This window comes from Canis lupus, chromosome 21 (genome assembly GCF_048164855.1).
Source record: "Canis lupus baileyi chromosome 21, mCanLup2.hap1, whole genome shotgun sequence".
NCBI lineage: Eukaryota > Metazoa > Chordata > Mammalia > Carnivora > Canidae > Canis > Canis lupus.
The window spans coordinates 21,835,741-21,855,830 of record NC_132858.1 but is presented as its reverse complement, the minus strand read 5'-3'; the positions used below and the strand labels follow the sequence as shown (position 1 = coordinate 21,855,830).

Below are 20,090 nucleotides of genomic sequence, written 5' to 3'. Positions count from 1 at the left end.
CCAAAATTGAATTCATCTTTATCGTTATTTTTTCGGCCATGTAGAATACACTAGTTGGCAATAACTGTTCCTAAGAGAGATTGGTCTGTATTTATATGAGTATTTATTTTCTTTAGAAGTACAATAGAAAGGTGCTGTGTTAAGAGAGATTGCATTCCTTTAGTGATAATATAGGAGTTTCAGAGAATACAGTTTACATCCCATGTAGACTTTCCAGAATTGCAAAATACATGTTAAGATGTTTGTACCTATTGGGGATCCCTGGGTGGCTCAGCAGTTTGGCACCTGCCTTTGGCCCAGGGCATGATCCTGGAGTTCTGGGATGAGTCCTGCGTCGGGCTCCCGGCATGGAGCCTGCTTCTCCCTCCTCCTGTGTTTCTGCCTCTCTCTCTCTCTGTCTCACATACATACATACATACATACATAAATCTTTTTTTTTTTAAAAGGATGTTTGTACCTATTAAGTGGATAATTGCCAAAAACAGTTCATAGTTTTAAGCTTTTCTGCCGTTATCTCTAAATCTTTTCTGTTTAGGCCAGACCTAGGTGTGAATTTGAGTTTTTTTGTTTTACTGAATAGTTGGTAATGTTGTGAGAATTGATGTAAAAAAGGATTTAAGTTAGCAAATTTTTAGATTAATGGATAATTAATAATCCATAAATACCGAACGAATAAAGCTAAGGAGGACAACAACACTGTGTCCAAATTGATGTTTTTCCAGTGTTTTACTTAGTTTATCTAGTGAATTAATACGTTGGCTACTTTTGGTCTAAAGCCACATTTTTTTGAATTCTAAAAGACTCTGGTCTTTATTTGTAGTTTGCATCTATTTGTTTCCTAGTGAATGAATAAACATTTAATAAGCAAATATGATAAGTACCATTATTTGGACCAACAATCTTTAGCCTGTTTTTTCTTAAGTTTTGATTGTTTACATGTTTAGTAGATTTTTAGTTTCTAGAAGGGTTGAAGAGATTATATGCAGGATACATACTCAGATTTATTTACAAAAAAAAAAAATCTAGTAGAGTTCTTTTACACTATAAAGGAGTACAGGACTAAGCTGGCATTCAGTCCTAATGTCACCTGTCACATAAACTAAAGGGTTTATTCTCTAGGCATATGAATCATCTCAGTTACTACTTGCAGATAATCTTGCAAAGTGCTACTCTATTTTTAATTTTGAATAAAGGTTATCTACCAAGGGAGACTTAAGACTTCACATAGATAGTATAGTTTATGCAGCTTTATTAATGTTTTAGGGAGGGAAACCTGGGTGGCTCAGCGGTTTAGTGCCTGCCTTCAGCCCAGGGTGTGATCCTGGAGTACCAGGATCGAGTCCTACATTGAACTCCCTGCATGGAGCCTGCTTGTCTCTCTGCCTATGTCTGCCTCTCTCTGTCTCTCATAAATAAATAAACAAAATCTTAAAAAAAATGTTTTAGGGAAAAAAATGGAATGACTTAGGTCTGTTGCCACTTTATTTTTCATTTTGAAAAATACATTTACAGAACAGTTCGATTAAGTAGTGTTTCTCCAAATGGAGTCCATGGTCTATTGAATCATAATCACTGAGGTGATTTATACAAGTATGTGTGTGTACAACTTAATATCAGACTCTGTGAGACTGAGATCTTCATTTGAAACAAGTACCATACGTGATTTTTATGTAAATGAAGCTTGCAAACCATGTAGGAGTTGAAGATACCTGAACCTTAAAAGTTGTTTTTGAATATATTCTTGATAAAATAAGTGGAGAAAAACCGTAGATTGTTTGAGGATGGTTAGGCTTTTGATAGGATTTTATGGTTTTCCTTCCTCTACTGTATTTAATCAGTCATTACCCTTAATAGTGGTAGATAGTCATTACAAAACCATATTTGAGACAGATCCTCTACTTCTGTTGGTCATGGTCAAAACCTATTTATGCAGGATTAAATCCTTTAACTTACCATCTTCTCCTCTATACTTTTTGTGTTCATCACTTGGCTTAAATTTTCACTGACCTTTATTTTAATTTAACTTTGAGATGATGTAGCGTAACACCCTCCTCATTTACCATGAAAGCAGCTATTTGGAGAACTACTTTTTTCCTGTGAAAGTTGTACTCCCTGGTGGGAATGGGAAGAAGAAATTAGATTATTTTATTTTATTCAGCCATTAATCATGTTTGTCATTTCCCCCCTCCCCCCTCCCACCTCCTGTTAATCAGCCCCTTAATATTAGTTAGGCTGCCATATAGAAACTGGTTTGCAGTTTCAGTAAAGCTTAACTTAGAGTTTTTCAGAGGCTATATGAGCCATCCACAGTTATATGAAAAGACCATTAAAAGTGTTTTTCACTTTCTCAACTACATACATAGTCGTATACATAGTTACATAATCATACTTCATCCAAAACAATATATTGCAATAGATTGAAAGCTGAAGCAGATAATGTCTCCTATTCACCCGGATATTAAAGAATCACACACAAAATAAACTGCCATGGTTTTCAATTATTTTTTTTTTTTTTTTTTTTTGGAAAATATTTTTAAAGAAGATCAGTTTATCTTAAAATGAACTAAAAAACTTTCTATTTTAATTTCTATTATGTGATGATATTGATAGGTATAGCCCACATTTCTAAAAATTTTTCTTTTGTTCTTCAGTTTTTGAGAATGCAGAGTGATTTTTTACAAAAAGTTTGAGAATCGTTGAAATAGTACATAGTGCCTGTGAGGCCCTTGTCAAAGTCTGTTTCTCTGGGTTAGCTTCATAAAAACAAAGTTTTAACATGGTAAGTGGAAGAAACCCACCTAATGGGAGAAAACTTGTAAATCTGATATTTAATAAGGGACTTAATAGATGTATCTATAATACAAAAGACTCTTGCAATTCAACAATAAAAAGATAACCCAATTAAAAATGGGCAAAGAATCTGAATAAACATTTCTCCAAGGCGAATGGCTAATAAGAGCATCAAAAAATGCTGAACTTGATTAGTGATCAGAGAAATGTAGATCAAGACCACAAGGAGTTCCACTTTACACCTACTAGGATGGGTATAATCATCAAAACACAAGTGTTAGCAAGGATGTGGAGAAATTGGAACCCTCCTAAAACACTGTTGGTCGGAATATAAAATGGTTCAGTCACTTTAGAAAAGTCTGACAGTTCTTCAAAATGTTAAAAATAGAATTCCCTTGTGACCTAGCAGTTTTACCTGAGGTGTATACATGTATGAAAACACAAAATGATCTCCACTCAGAAACTGGAAACAATCCAAATATCCATCAGCCGATAAACAAAATGTGGGATTATCTATCCATACAATGGAATATTATTTGGCATTGAAGAGAAAAGTACCGAAACATGATGAAACTTGAACCTTGGAAACATGCAAAGTAAAAGCCAGAAACAGCACATATTGTGTGTTACAACTGACATTAAATACCTGCACACCCTGGAGACTGAAAGTTTTGGTGGTTCCCTGGGGGTAGGGGATTGGGAAATGGTGATGACTATTAGTATGGTTCTTGTTGGGTGATTACATGTTTTTTAAAAATTTATTGTGAATTGTATACTTGAGATGAGTGATTTGTGTATGGTCTTTTAAAGGCATTTTAAAAAAGAAAATTTAAAAAGGTCAATGTGTAATGAATTTACCCTTCTTTCATACTTTTAGTTAGTTGTACACTTGTTATTATTCAGAGAAATTAAGTATGTTAGCAATACCCTACCACTAGAAAAACAATTTATAGAACAGATGCTAGAGATAATTCCTGAGTAACATTTTGTCCCTATACAAAAAACACATCGTGTAGTTTACAGTTTTTCTGGGTTTTGCACCCATTTGAAATAGTGAATGTTGGTATGTATCTCTGTATATGCTGTACAGTTGTGTTATTTTTCTGGTTTTTACAATTGTGTAAATCAAAGACATTCCCAAAGTCCTACTAATATCATTGGTAATGTACATGGCTTGGGAAATAGTCCAGTTTTTGTTCTGCATTTGATTTGGGGTCCATCCTACTCCCTTTAAGATTCCCTAAAGAGGGACCCTTGGGTGGCTCAGCGGTTGAGCGTCTGCCTTTGGCTCAGGGCGTGATCTCAGAGTCCCACATTGGGCTCCCTGCATGGAGCCTGCTTCTCCTTCTGCCTGTGTCTCTGTCCCCCCCCCCCCTTTCTGTCTCTCATGAATATAAAATAAATAAATAAAAATAAAAATTATTTTTTTAAATAAAAAATAAATAAAATATTTTTTAAAAATTCCCTAAAGAATGGTAATGGGGAGGTCTCTGCCTTTGGCTCAGGTCATGATGTTCAGGTCCACAGCATCAGGCTTCCTGCTCAGTGGGGAGTCTGCTTCTCTCTCTCCCTCTGCACCCCTTTTTCTGTCTCAAATAAAATCTTAAAAAATGATAATGGGATTAAAGTTTATTCCAAAGGCAAAAGCTGGATTTTTGATATAATTTCTTATTGTAATAAGTTTTGGGGATTTATAACCATAGGATAGTTGTTCTTTTGCGATACTAAGCACAGTTTCGACCTCATTCCATTTCAAATGAGCATTGGAAACTTGTCCTAAATGTTCTTAAAGTAACCTATTCCTCTGATCTGGAATAAATTTAGGAAATAGTAATACAGTGCCATTCCTTATGGAGGTCCAGTGTCTTGTGGAATACTAGTAAACTGTTCAAATTTCCTTTGCCCTATAGAAATATGCCCAGGCAAGAGAACAGAAGTATGCTCTTGGCTACCCGCCTGGTTCATCATGATGAATAACTTTTTATTGTAGGAGTTAAATGTGGCCATAACTACCAGAGTGTATTCTTGGCCATTCTGGGTAGTTTCCTTGTTAATTAATGTACTTGATTGAGAATTATCTATGTAGATTGTTTTACGAACTTACATCCTTGACAAGAGGAAAATATGTAGGGGTATAACAGATTCTGAAAAGAGCTGAGCTGTGGTTCTGTCAGATTCTTACTGGACATTGAGAAGATTCATATAATTTAATTATATTTCTTTTTTTTTTTTTAAGATTTTATTTATTCAGAGAGAGAGAGAGAGAGAGAGAGGCAGAGACAGAGAGAGAAAAGCAGGCTCCATGCAGGGAGCCTGACGTGGGACTTGATCCCGGGACTCCCGGATCACACCCTGGGCCGAAGGCAGGCGCTAAACCACTGAGCCACCCAGGGATCCCCTAATTATATTTCTTATTATGAAATGGAGTTATTACTTAAAAAGGAGTGATTAATGCCTGATCTAGGAGATGCTCAATAGCTGTGGGTTTTTGTTTTTGTTTTTTTACATCTGTTCTCCATCCTTTGCATGGGGTTCTTAGGTGCATTGTAACCCCATCCCTGTGGTGTCTGGTTAGAATTTTAGGGGTTCTATGAAGTTGGGTGGGGAAAATAAAAATTTTTTTTTTTTTTTACTAATCTCTAAAATTGAGCTTTTCCTTCTATTATGAATGTAGGCAAGAAACCACACTAGCAGCATTAGCAACAACTGTAACTGGTTATAAATATTACAAATATTGTCCTTATCATTAGACTCATTACTAGATCCTGTTATTTAATGTGTTATGTATTATTGTGTAAAACTTTGAAAATATTTTAGTGATTACATTTCAATATAATTGGTTTCCTTTGAAGTCTCTCATAGTTTGTGTATTTTGTACACTATCTCATAGTTTGTGTATATTGTGTACAGTACATAGTTTGTAATGTATTTAAGAACATTATTCTTAAAAAAAGAAAAAAAAGAACATTATTCTGAGAGGGGCTCCAGGCTGGCCCAGTCAATAGAGCATGTATGTGACTCTTGATCTTGGGGTTGTGAGTTCAGGCTCCACATATGATGTAGAACTTACTTTAAAAAAAAAAATGAAGGGTAAATAAAAACATTATTATTCTGAGAAAGAGCCCATAGGCTTTAGTAGACTATAGTCTATGAAAATAGACTTGGTGGGGCACCAAAAAGGGTTAGGAAACCCTTGGAGAGCTAAAGTTTTTGACTAAGGCTGACATTAGAACCATCTGGGGAGTTTTTAAAGTAAATAATGATTAAAAAAAATAAAATTGGTGATGGTTCAGGTCTGTTACTAGAGGTTCTGATTTAATTGATCTATGACTTGGGGCTTGAGCATCTTTTTTAAATCTCCGTTCTTCCAGGTGATTCTAAAGTGCTGTCAGGGTTGAGAATCACTAAAGGAATGCCTTATTTTATGTAGCAAGGAGACATTTATTTATACTTTTTGCTGTGATTTTGTGGTTGAATATTATCTTTTGAGTCTTCTCTGTTCTTTTAGATTATGGTATCTGTTATCTGATGTGGTAGGCTAATACTCAGCAATTGGCTCTTGAGTGAATAGACCTCCCATCCGACCGCTTTGAAACACAACACTAGTTAGCATTGTATTAAAGCAATTCAGGTATAGGTTAGCTGTTTTTTAGTTCCTGATTTGAAGTTCCTATATCATTTCTTATCATTAAGATTTCATAGTTGGTATCTTATAAGATCCTTGTTTCATTCAAAAAATTGTTTTTTCAAGAAGTAAACTCTTTGAAAGGAGAAGTCTTTATTTTGTTGTATCCCAAGTGTCCCGTCAACAATGTGTGGCACATATTAGGCACCGAACAAATATTTTTTCAGGTGAATAGTAAAAATTCAAACAGTAGAAGAGTTTATATTATAAAGTAAGTGTGTGTTTCTGGGAGTCTCTCTCTGTCTCCCCCAGCTCATGTACAATTTTTTTTACGCCCAAAATTATGGAGATAGTTCCATGTTGCTATCTATAGACTTGCCCTGCTGGTTTTTTTTTTTTTTAAGTGACTAAAAATTCCTTTATTTAGTTTTTAGGTGTCATGATTTATTTATTTTTAAAGATTTTATTTATTTCTCATGAGAGACAGAGAGAGGCAGAGACACAGGCAGAGGGAAGCAGGCTCCATGCAGGGAGCCAGATGTGGGACTCGATTTCAGGATTCCAGGATCAGGCCCTGGGCCAAAGGCGGCGCTAAACCACTGAGCCACCTGAGCGCCCATGGTGTCATTATTTAAATACTGTTCTTCAGTGCACATCTCTGTGCATGTATGCAGTAGGAGAAGTTGCCAGAAGTGGAATTTAGAATCAGACATTCATATTAAATTTTGATCAAATTACTACTTGCCCCCATAACAATGTGAGAATATTTTTATTTACCCTCGCTAGTGCAGTGTTGGTTATGAAACAGTTTGGGGGATCCCTGGGTGGCTCAGCGGTTTGGCGCCTGCTTTTGGCTCAGGGCATGGTCCTGGGGTCCCGGGATGGAGTCCCACATCTGGCTCCCTGCATGGAGCCTGCTTCTCCCTCTGCCTGTGTCTCTGCCTCTCTCTCTCTCTGTGTCTCTCATGAATAAATAAAATCTTAAAAAAAAAAAAAAACACTTTGGATCTCTGTTTTATGGTTTACATTTGTATTTCCTTTGAATATATAAAGGTCATTGTTACTTCCTTTTCTATGAACTCCAATATTTAGCCCATTTTCTTTTTGAGTTTCTGGTCTTTTATTGACTATACATTAATAAATTTAGTACTCTGCCAAATATGTTGGATATTTTTTAGGTTTGTCTTCTGATTTTGATTATAATACTTTTTCATGCACAATTAAAACTGAATTAAGTGTACTTTTTTCAGAGGTTTCTGACAATTTTCTATGCAAAGATCCATTTCATTATATTTCCCTCTAGTTCTTTTTTGTTGTTTGTTTTAGCCCTTTACTCTATCCGAAATTTACCTTGCTAGAAAGGGTAAAATAGGAATTCAATTTTATCTTAATAAAGTTGACTGCAGTTATTCTAACACCATACGTCGAATAAGCCACCATTCTGATTTGAAATACCACCTTTCTTTGTTCATTTTCCGTAGATCATTCTCTTTCTGAACCATCATGAACCATTGATTCATGAACCATTATCAAACCATTTTGCCATGTCATTTTGGGTTTTAATATATGGTTGGGGCCAGCAATCCTCCTTTATTAAACTTCCCTAGTCTTAGTTTCTTGAGCTAACCTACTTGTAGAGCTCTTAGATTTTAATTTTAGAGCTTATGTTTTAGAAAAGTTTCATACAAAATTACAAACATACTTTTACCTGTGGTAGATAACAATTTATTCCAAAGAAGAATAGATTTTTCCCGGGTATATTTGTTTTCCTAAACCTATGTCTAAAATATTTTTCCCAATTGGATTTTTGACATTTTTCTGTGAGATGTTAATTGCCACTGGGGGGGAAAAAAAGCTGTTAGGGGCAGTGTTTCCTTCTCTTATCTCCTCTTGAATATTGTGTATTGTCAGATTATAGATTTTAAGAAGTCCTGCAAAAAGACAAAACACTTTTATCTGACTTCTTTGAACATTGCTTTCTTTTTGTGGCACACAGTGGTATTCTGAACAATGATTTGAGAAGTAGTACTTGTATTTTTGCCTCAGGTGCTAGCTATTTTAGGCATCACTTTTTTTAAGATTGTATCTTTAATAAAAATAAAACTATCACCCACACATGACCACTAAACATTTTAGTACAGTCTTAGAAATCTCTTACTGTAAATTTATATTAGTTTTAATGATACTATATATACAATTTGTGATTCATATTTTTAAAACTTTTATATCAAAAAAAACTTTACATATCATTTCATGCTTTTTCTTTTGTGGCTCAGGATGAATGCTCTATAGCAGTGTTTCTCAAAATTGGTCCAGGGACCCGGGAGGTTCCCTAAGACTTTCAGAGGATCTGTGAGTTCATACTGTTTCATAATAAATTTAGGATACTTTTTTTACCCTTTCATTCTTAATCTCTCAGAGTACAGTGGAATTTTTACATGATGTGCTATCACAGCAGATTGAATACAGAAGCAGATACAAAAATCCAGCTACATTTTTTGAAAACCAGACCCTAAGCAGATTGGCAAATATACAAAATAAGGATATTCTTCTCACTGAATTTGTAAATTTATTTCTCATAAAAGTTATGTTAACGTGTAAATTTATTTTTATTGTACATGAAAAATAACATTTTTGTCAGTTTTAATTTGTAATATAGTAAATACTGAAATAATTGCTTGAGCAAAAGCTCTTTGGCATACTCAGTAATTTTTAAGAATATAAAAGAGGTCCTGAGACCACAGAGTTTGAGAATGCTCTATAATATTTAATATAAAAAGTGGGTTTGTTTAATAATGGCTTTTAAAAGTATGTGATCACTAAATTCTGTTTTCATGGAAGTGACTTAAATGATAACATATACATAGATTGTAGAAAGTGCAGGCCTCTTTTGTAAGAGTACATTTTTATGCTTTGTACTGGGGACTGATAACTTGTGCTTGGATTAAATTAGTCATGAAAGTTTTAAAACCGTAACATCAGTTCCTTATTTTTCTTTCCTCCAGGCAGCTGAGTATGTCCCAGAGAAGGTGAAGAAAGCCGAAAAGAAATTAGAAGAGAATCCATATGACCTTGACGCTTGGAGCATTCTCATTCGAGAGGCACAGGTTTAGTGATATAGGATTACATTTCCTTCTCTATGGGTCCAATCACACTACTTGGTTCTGCAGTAAATAATATTTCATAATCCTAACATTGTAAATGCTGTTTATTGGTTTTCAATTTTAGAATCAACCTATAGACAAAGCACGGAAGACTTATGAACGCCTTGTTGCCCAGTTCCCCAGTTCTGGCAGATTCTGGAAACTATACATTGAAGCAGAGGTTAATATTTTATTTTATTTTTTCTTATATAGCATCTGATGGGAATTGCAGCATACACTAGAGTGATAGAAAACAAGTTAGGAACATTAGATAGCACAACCAGGACAAGGAGGATTTAAATGTCTCTTGCCTTTATTTTGTAATATAGGTTTGAAGGAGTAATTAAAATGAATTTTTGAAATTTGGGTCTTTACAAGCTGATGATTGTTGCATTTTGGAGTTGCAACAACATTAAAACAGTTTCAATGGTATTGGAGTGCTTTAGCCTTTTATTTACTTGTCATGTGTCAATTTATTGCCTCCTGTGTCATTTATTTAGAACTCATTTTCTTTTTATTCCTACTTACAAACTAATATGGTATTATAAGAAAATACAGAAATGTTAGTTTCATAGGGTATATTGAGTGGTGGAATGAAACATGTTAGCTAAAAAATTGTTTCAAGTTTTAATTTTGTGAAAATGCATGGTTTGTCAATAAATGTAAGCATTTTGATAATTTAAAGATAAGGTTTTTTAATAGGATAAAGTTTACATTATTCAGGAATAAGCTAATGTGATTCAAATCTGTGTAATCATAATTTACCCAATGATACTTTGGTATTTTTTTTTCTTGCTTTCTAACTTGAAATTTTAAGTTAGGCATGTTTATTTTAAAGAGTAAGGGCCTCATTCTTGTTATGATTAGAAAGAAGGGAAATGTTCATTTTTGACAACTGGAACTAGCAGTCAAGATGATAATAAAGCATTAATGTGTTGATACCAGTGGCACCAGGTAATCATCTTTCAGGTTATGAATTAATGGAAGGGATGAGGTGGGAATAATATCCACATTACAGTGAAAATTCTATCCATTTCTTTTTAACTTAGACTATGAAGTATTCTTATTTTGAATGTTAATTTTGTAATATAAATTCTCAACATAAATACACTGCAGCCTCATCATAACATTATCCATAATGACTGGAATTCGATAATATATAGGTCTGTTTTGGACCTCTTCAGAGGGCTTTAGTCATTCGTAGTACTAAACAGACTTCAGCACAACACGGTGTCTGTCACCTGTGATGTGTTCCTCATAATGGACCCAACTAACAGCCAGTTTAAATTGAGGCTACAGTGTACTTAACTATATTTGTGCTAGAGTTTACAGTATATTACTTCGGGGGTAGGTGGGAATTACTGGATAATAGCAGGAACATTGTGTGTGTGTGTGTTAAATTTTTTGTGTGGTTGTGTATGTGGTATGTATGTGTGTATGTGTGAGAGACTGTACCTTACATGGAGTTTGGTTGTGCTTTTGACCCAAGACCATATCCTTAGGGTTTCATCAGTTATCCTTTGGGACCATTTCTTTCCTTAATATATTTAATCATCAGAGTAGACTGGCGTGGAATTCACCAGGTGAGTGAGTAGGCCTGTCTGAAGTATGCTGAACCCAGTGCTGCTTTGTAATACTCATTAAAGCAAGGAACCTGGATCACCTGTACTTGTTCTGCATTCCAGTTTGATTTTGCAAACACATTAGCTTATATGCAAACTCATCAGAAATGAACATAATTAATACATAATAGTTTTTGTATAATGAAGTAGTGCTTTAGTTTTAGAAATTTCTCATATATTTGGGTATTTATTCATGCATTTTATTAAGCTTAAGTTAAACTGAAATTGGCTTTTAGATACTCCATTCTGTGAGTGTGAACACAATAAGTCTGTTTCTTCCATTTCCTAGCTAAAAATACCAACTGCATTCTAAAAAAGATTTCTAAGACTAGATGTTATTTCAAGGGGCTGAAAATTGTCTAAATAACAGGCTCATTTAATACTTCAGAGCTATTAGCAGTTGCCTGATATATTTAATTCATAATATTTGCAATTCTTTCTCATGCACACACAAATATGAATGTATGTATAAAACATCTTTTGAGAAGAAATGGTAAAGAATTATATATGTGTTTTGTAAAATTGACATTTTTGGTTTAGGAATTAAAATGTTAAATTGCTGATTCAGAAATGCATATCCTGAACTGTGTTTTTCTCTTTCTTGATTTGCTCTTTATTTTTTTTTTATTTTCACATTTTGTACTTTGTTTAGCCTGTACAAGGCTAAAGTTTTCTTTGGTCATATCACCCAGTGTGGCCTTTAATATTTCTGGAGGAGACACATAACCTATTTATAATACATTAAAATCTGAAGTAATAATAACAATGTCTTTACATGAAAGATAATACTAACAGTGTTTACATAACATTTTGTATGCACTCTCAAGAAAATAAAGTTTTTTTTAATACATTTGTTGTAACTCAGTACTTCATGGTGGGAAAAATATGTTTCATTTGTTTATGGTCACCTAAACCAATGCGTATGAGTCCAAATACATTTAGTTCTTTTCAAGTGAAAATACATACATCATTAATAACAGATAATTTTGCTTCCCCAGAGAAATTTGTAAATCCTTCTTAAGAACAAAGTAGCAAAAGGTGGGTTTTTTTGTGGGTTTTTTTTGCTTTCAAACTTGAAATATCAACATCAATTGCAAAAGAGCATAATAAAATTTTTAGTAGAGAAGATAATGATACTAGTCTAATATTTTTATATTTGTCAGTATATCAGCCCATTAGTGGCATTTGCAGTACCTAGTTACTTGTGTAAAATTAAAAGAATAGCTTTATTAAACTTTATTAAACTAGTTCAGAACTAGGTCAGATTACTTTAGTGTTGCATATGTTAATTATATAGAAACATCAGAGTTAAGTGGAATACCCAGTCAGAGCCTCAATGCTTTTTAAAGAACCACTTTTTAGCGTGGTCAGAAGGGTTGCTAACTATCACAAAATTGAGAACATTTTTATAGTTTTGCCATACTCTTTTTTATGTTCTTTTTTCCCCTTGTGGTTTCTGTAGCTTTTCATGTAGCTAGATAATCAGTGTGACAGCACATAAGCTGCAATATCTTACTGTTAGAAGGAATTTGTTTTGAATTGGGCCAAATTCATAATAAATTTTCCCATGAAAGAATGATTTTTTTATGGGTAGCTGAAGGAGAAATCATGAAGGTAATGCTGCTGATAATAGCAACAATGTATCTTGCTATCTGTGAAAGCTGTAATTCTTTAATAAAAGTGTGTAGAGAATTGATTGCTTTTTATTTAAAAAAATTTAAAAACATGAATCCTTATAAAAATGGGTTGTAAAGTATACATTTCAGTTTTTCAAAATAACCTTTCTACTTGGGAAAAATGACTCTTAAAAATACCTTTCTTCTTGGAAAATGGAAGTGAACTCAGGATGGAACATGAGTGACCTAAATTGAAATAAACTTCTCCACTGTCAATACTGTTTTAATTCCTCTTAGTAGCAGTTCAAACTACTGTTGTTATAATGCTTTGTATATACTGAGCAATGTGATTTTTTAAATGCAGATAAAATTATTGCATTCAGATTATAATTTCTTTCCTATACTTCAGCTTGCAATCTCTTTTTAAAAAAATCTGTACTCTTTTCTTATAGATCTGCTCTTTTCCTGTTTGTAATAAATGTTGGTCCATGTCTGTGTGATTATTCAGATTGTACTCTAAAACACAACATGATCTTTAACTGTAGTTTCTTAAATGCTTGTATACATGTAGTGTAGGGGTGTAAAAGAACACAGGAATGATTTACAAACACAGAACTGAGTAATCAAATATACAAAAGTGCTTTGAATGATTACATACTATTTTCAAAACAAAGGAAATATTTATGTGTTTACTATTAAAACTAGCAAACTTCTATTTCAATTTTTATTGAAATATCCTGTCCACATATTCCTTTCCATTATTGTAGCATAGGTGGTTAGGTTTTGTCACTAATACTAACTTGATCTATACATTTTTTTCCTTTGAGGCCTTTTCACTCAGGCATTATATAATAAAACTATTTTGCAAAATGACATGGTTAATTTAGATAACATTCTTTTTTTTTTTTTTAAAGAATCTTATTTTCTATTCTTTGTCTTCCAGATAATTTAGTATTTTATGTGAAACGCAGTAATTTATTTTCTAGCAAACCTTGTACTGATCAATCTAATAGCTTGTATATTTCTATTTCTCTACTTTATAAAGCAAAATTATAATCTTTGCAGACACTGATAAACATACTGAAAAAGCAATGCTCATCTTTTTCCCTCTGCAAAAGACTCCCAATTTTTAACCCAAATTCTTTATATTCTACTTTACTATGTGTAATAAGATTTATGGTATATTCTGAAAATGTGGAAAAGGCATTGCTAACCAGATTTTAATAAGTACACATCTAAAATTTGTTATGGAACAAAAAGGGCTATTTGAGCATGCAGTTGAAAGGTTCCCTATGAAAAATGCTCTAGCTTAAGTTTCTTGGGCATTTGTGGAATAACAATACTTGCTATATAATACCTAATAGTGTTTTTTGTTTTTAAATTGTGGGGCATTGTAATCAACAAGCTCTTAGGGGACTATTTTGGTATACGACCCACTTCCCCTATTCTAAGAAGTATTAATTAAAGTTATGCTGCAGCATGGCATCCATGAATAAACACATAAGCCCTTAATATTATGGAGTAAAACTTTCATAATTAGAAATACAACTAATCCTAACAGAAAAAGCCTTTTGAGGGTGCTTTGCGTTTTTGGTTCTAACTTAAGCATAAGGGAACCAGGTGGCAATTGACTTTCTCTTAAAAAGAAAGCAATAAGACCTCTTAAAGGCTCAAATATTTTCTAATGGGTTCATTGCTTTTGTTTGGTGTGTACTACCAACTTGCAAACAGCTGTTCATTTTGAATGAGTCTGGTTCGAGGCACTTCCAAGAAATGAAGATGTCTAAAATATACTGCTGATGTCTATTAAAAGCTGTATTTTAAAATGTGGACAAGAATGCATTTATCTGCTTGTAAATAATTTACTTTTTAGACTATAATTTATATAAACAGTTCTCTTAGCAACTTTGGAACAGAAAATGGTTAATATAAAGGTGTAATAAATTGAAGTCTGTATAAATTTTTTCCCCCACATATTCAGAATCCACAGAAATTTCAACAAAATTGTGAATATTTGGTTTGAATACAACTTGTTGAGAAACAAAACGGCTTTTCTAAGTCTCAGGGAAGCATAACCTGGGGTAAGTTTTACCATTTTGTATGCCAGGAGACCCACCCATGTCCCCAAACCCCACCCACTCACCCAAGGAAAAATTTTCAATTTGGTAATGTTAAGTGATAGTTCTAAAAACAAAAATCTGACAAAGACAGGTTTGAAGTATAATTTGGAATAATACTTCGGAATGTAATAAGGCCAATAGATAGTCCCATAGCTCTTTTTAAGCTTTCTAATAGTTTTATTTATGTGATAGAACATGTTCAATTATGGCCTTTTTTAATGCAAAATTTTAGTTCTAGCATATACCGGTACATTATTGTAAGTCTTATTTCTATATGGGAAGTAGTCTTATTTCTCTTCCAGTTGTGTGGAGATATAACTGACATATACCATTGCATAAGTTCAGGTGTACAACGTAATGATTCAATACATATGTATATTGTAAAACAATACCCACAATGTTTAACCTCTATCACCTCACATAATGATAAAGGAAAAGGTCTGTTATGGTGACATTTTCTGTATTTTTCATGTTAAATTTTAAGAAAAATGGGAGTGTTTACCAGATTGATTATGATTTTCTCAATTTTTTTTTTATTAAACTGAATATACAGGCATTGTGTATTTAAACCAGAAGAGGACATTAAATTAAAACCCAAAATTCAGAGCTGGAAGATAAGATTCTAAGGGGTAGTAGAATCAAAGATTAGAATCTACAGTGTTATAGGAGTACCTGGGAAGCTTTTAAAACCTGCAAGCTTGCAATTAGTATACCATTGCTGACGTGATCTCCACAGGATGAGCACACAGAAATGTACTATTAGCTATTTCTAGCAACTGGTTTTGGGAATCGAGGCTTAAAAACTCAATAATTCAATCTCATTTCTGTGAGCATATGTCATATCTCACAAACCTGTATTTGGACTATAGAGTGTTTAGTCTGGCTTGCTCTTTTGACTACACTGTGATAGATCACTTGATACAGAATCAATCTAGAAGTAATTGTAGAAGCATCTATTGTGTGCTTGGTGTAGTATTCCTGACAGTGTGGTGACTCTTAGATCTGAAATCAGGGTTGTGGTTGCGTTATTGAACTTTGACAGTTTTTTAGTTGCTGACTTTATTCCTGGATTTGAAACCCAGTTTTCTAGCTCTGTAAACTTGTTTTCTTAATAATATGATCATTTAAGTGACAAAGTCTAAGAGTCCCATGTGTTTAGGGAGGACCATGTAAGCTTGAGTATGGCTTAAAATTACTGCAGCTTTTTTTCTTAAAACCTTAATCCTTGAGAGTCTTTAAACATGAATACCACCATATCTTCATGTTTTCAGATTATTAGCCAACATCCATTCAGTTAATAAGTACTTGAGTCTTTATAAGTACTAATTCTTTTGGGGGATGGGAAACGGAATGTTCTAACAAAGAACTGGTCATTTCTAGCTATTTATGTAGTCAGGTTTCTGAATTTTTCATCACAGGAGTACATTGTTTTTCAGGCATTTTTAATGAATATTTTCTTATTTAAAACTTTTTTTCCCTTAGTGACTTTTGGTAGCTTTTAAATCAAATAGGACTTTTAAAAAATGGTAATTTTATTATTTCTAGTCTGTATCTGACCTTAGGAGAGTTGGCTCTTTCCATCTTCTAATTAAGACTTGTGGCATCAGTGATATTTATAGAAGAACTGGAATAATATCTAAATTTCATAAAATTTAAATGTCCACCTCATTATTTTAAGGAAGTATCTAATGTAAGTGTAGACTGTATTGTAGGAGAGAGCTTAAAAGTATTTGGGGAAAGATTGCCAAGAAGAATGTTTCCTGCATGGTCTGTACATTTAATTCTCTCATCTACTGTTTTTTTAAATGAATTTGTCTAACTTGTTTAATAAGCGAATTCTTGGTTTTGTGGTTCTCTTAATTAGGTTATGTTACTAGATGAGAAAATGGGTAAAACATCACGATTTATTGGGAGTGGAAGATTCAAATTGTATGGCAGTTACTGGGGAATTACATGGTTTAAATCTACTTTGTTATGGGTTGAACAGTAAGAGCTTTGCTTTTATCGGTTACAAACCGACATTTTTGCTTTTTAAAGTTTTTTGAAAATATTTTAAACCTACAGTAGAGTTGTAAGAACAGTGCAAGGAACTCTTTTGTATGTTTGGTCCTGATTCGCGAGTTTTTAACATCTGACATATGCTTTGTCAGTTCTGTTTTTCCCTGAACCATAGAGATTGGGTTGCATATACATTACAACCTTTAATACTTTGGTGTATTTTCTTTTCTTTTTCTTTTTTTTTTTTCTTTTTTGGAGGCAGGGTGGGCAGAGGAAGAGAGAGAATCTCAACCAGGCCAGGCTCCACGCGGGGCTTATCATAGGCCAGACGTGGGGCTCAATCTCAGGCCCATAAAATCATGACCTGAGCTGAAATCGAGTCTGATTAATTGATGATTAACTCACTGAGCCACCCAGGTGCCCTATTTCAGTGTTTTTTTTTTTTAAAGATTTTATTTGAGACCGCACAAGCAGGGGGAGTGGCAGGAAGTGAGAGGGTGAAGCAGGATCCCCATCCCCATGAAGCAGGGAGGCTGATGTTGAGACTCCATCCCAGGACCCTGGAATCCAAAGGCAGACGCTCAACTCACCAAGCCATCCAGGCACCCTCCAACATCTAATAACACATCTTCTTATAAACACATAGGAAACTTCACATTAATAAAATTTTAATCTATAGTCCATGTTCTTTTATTATTGTTCTAGTCATGCCCTTTATAGCAATTTTCTAATAAAATTAGCATCTATATGTCATTCCTCTTTCGTCTCTTCTGAGGTTGAACTGTTTCAATGTTAGGTTTGGTATTTCCTCATTAGATTCAAGTGCTGTACATTTTAACTGAGAAGCTGCAAGTGATTTTGTGTCCTCACTATTTCATCCAGAGGTACATCATTTACACCTTATTGGTGATGTCCATGATGACCATTTTCTCAATGTGTAGTTACTATTTCTCCTTTTGTAATTAATAAAATAATGGGGAGATGCTTTATGATTGTAAAAATCAAATTTCTAACTCAGCAACCACCCACTTCATTTTGAAATTGTTAATTTTGTCAGGAATCATTGATGTTTTTCTTCTGATAAATTAATTTTTTGGTATGTTTGAGTGTGAATATGTATTCTATTCATGACTCAAACTTTGAGTTTATTTATATTTGAAAACTATTGGAAAGCATTAGCTTTTCTTGCATCTACATTTTTTCTTTTTAAGTAAAATTTTTTTGAAGATTTTATTTATTATTTGTGAGAGAGAACAAGTGGGCAGAGGGAGAAACAGGCTCAGAACCCTGGGATATTGACCTGAGCTGAAGGCAGATCCTTAACTGAGTCACCCAGGCGCCCCTCCAGATTTTTTTCGTTTAAACAGCTTAGGTGGGGGCAGCCCCGGTGGCTCAGTGCTTTAGCGCCGCCTTCAGCCCAGGGCCTGATCCTGGAGACCCGGGATCCAGGCCTGTGTTGTGCTCCCTGCATGGAGCCTGCTTCTCCCTCTGCCTGTGTCTGCCTCTCTCTTTGTGTCTCTCATGAATGAATAAATAAAATCTTTATAAAAATTAGACAGCTTAGTGGTTAGTGTAGTTAGAAAAGAGATGATTTACAAGATTTCAATGGTTTGTGATGATAGCAAGTTTTGCAAATCATACACTATCATTTATCAGTAATACCTTTAAATTCAGTCATAAATCACTTAGGAAGATCACAATTGCTCTTCAGCTCATTAGGTTTATAGAACCTTAACTAGTTTTATATTTTTATGAGAACCATTGTAAGCCACAGAAAATTATCTTGAGTGATTTGTTAGTTGGCCAAATGGCAAGTTATTTCAAATAAGAATGTATATGTTTTTTAACAACCTTGAGGTCTTTGGCTTTAAAACAGAAAGTGAGTCTAAAAAGTTACTGTGTTTGCAAATGCTGTATATTTTAAGTATTTAGTTTTTTTGCTGCTTGAGGTACAGATTAGAAAGCTAACACTTTAAAGAAAACCATTTTTCTGTTAGCAATTAAAGATTGCTTAAACCATGGAAGTGGTATTTTCCTAGAACCCGGATGTTTGATTGTAAATTTGAATTTCCTGAGTTCCTAGAATAGTAAGATTTACATTTAAAGGACAGACAGGGAACCCTGGGTGGCGCAGCGGTTTAGCGCCTGCCTTTGGCCCAGGGCGCAATCCTGGAGACCCGGGATCGAATCCCACGTCGGGCTCCCGGTGCATGGAGCCTGCTTCTCCCTCTGCCTGTGTCTCTGCCAGTCTCTCTCTCTCTCTCTCTCTCTCTCTCTCTCTGACTATCATAAATAAATAAAAATTAAAAAAAAAAGACTTTAAAAAAAATAAAAGACAGACATTCCAAGTCAAAACTTATTTATATTTAGGTGCCTGATACAATCCTTTAATAGCTGGGGTGGTTATTTGCCATGGATCTCAATTGCAGCAGGATTACCTCTCCTCTGTTACTGCAACAATGGCATCAGTTTTTGTTAGTGCAGAAAAGATGTTTGAAAAATAGGTAGTTTCTTGAATTGCAAGAAATTTGCAGATTATAAAGGATAGTGTGGAAGAATAGAAATGGTACAGAATTTGAAACTTCGTGACCTAGGATTTTGTACTTTAAGCTCTTCTACTGAATTCCTGTTCTTTTAGGTAAGCCATTTATGTATGTGTGTGTGTGTGTGTGTGTGTATGTATATATATATATATATATATATATATATATATGTATATATATATATATATATTTTTTTTTTTTAAGATTTTATCTATTCATGAGAAACAGAAACAGAGAGAGGCAGAGACACAGGCAGAGGGAGAAGCAGGCTCCATGCAGGGAGCCTGATGTGGAACTCAATCCTGGGTCCCCAGGATCACACCCTGAGCTGAAGGTGGCGCTAAACTGCTGAGCCACCGGGGCTACCCTATTTATTTTTTTACAGTAGGTTCCATGCCCAGTGTGGGACTGGACTTCATGGCACCAAGATCAAAAGAGTTGACTGAACCAGCCAGGCACCTTCCTCCTCTTTCAAATTTGTATTATGAGAATATTAAAACAAAAGTTGAAAGAATAGCACGAATATTAAATACCTATATACTTTCTACCTTGATGTGTTGTGCCCATACATACTTTATCTTTCTCTGTATAAAGAATATTTTCCTACATAACCACTATACTATCACACTGAAA

General features: G+C 34.0%; 1 protein-coding gene across 3 annotated transcripts in view; it reads left to right on the top strand.

Moving 5' to 3' along the window:
* Nucleotides 1–20,090, top strand: part of CSTF3 (cleavage stimulation factor subunit 3) — a 70,006-nt gene that overhangs the window by 5,456 nt on the left and 44,460 nt on the right. For 2 of the 3 annotated variants that reach the window (XM_072791067.1, XM_072791068.1), the window contains exons 1-2: nt 9,644–9,739; nt 14,778–14,877. Coding sequence is in view for 1 of the 3 variants with exons in the window: in XM_072791066.1 (XP_072647167.1) it covers nt 9,421–9,522; nt 9,644–9,739 (198 nt within the window). In the remaining 2 variants the exon portion in view is untranslated. Of the gene's footprint in view, nt 1–9,420; nt 9,523–9,643; nt 9,740–14,777; nt 14,878–20,090 lie in introns of those variants that run through there. The other variant, XM_072791066.1, reaches the window with a different exon arrangement.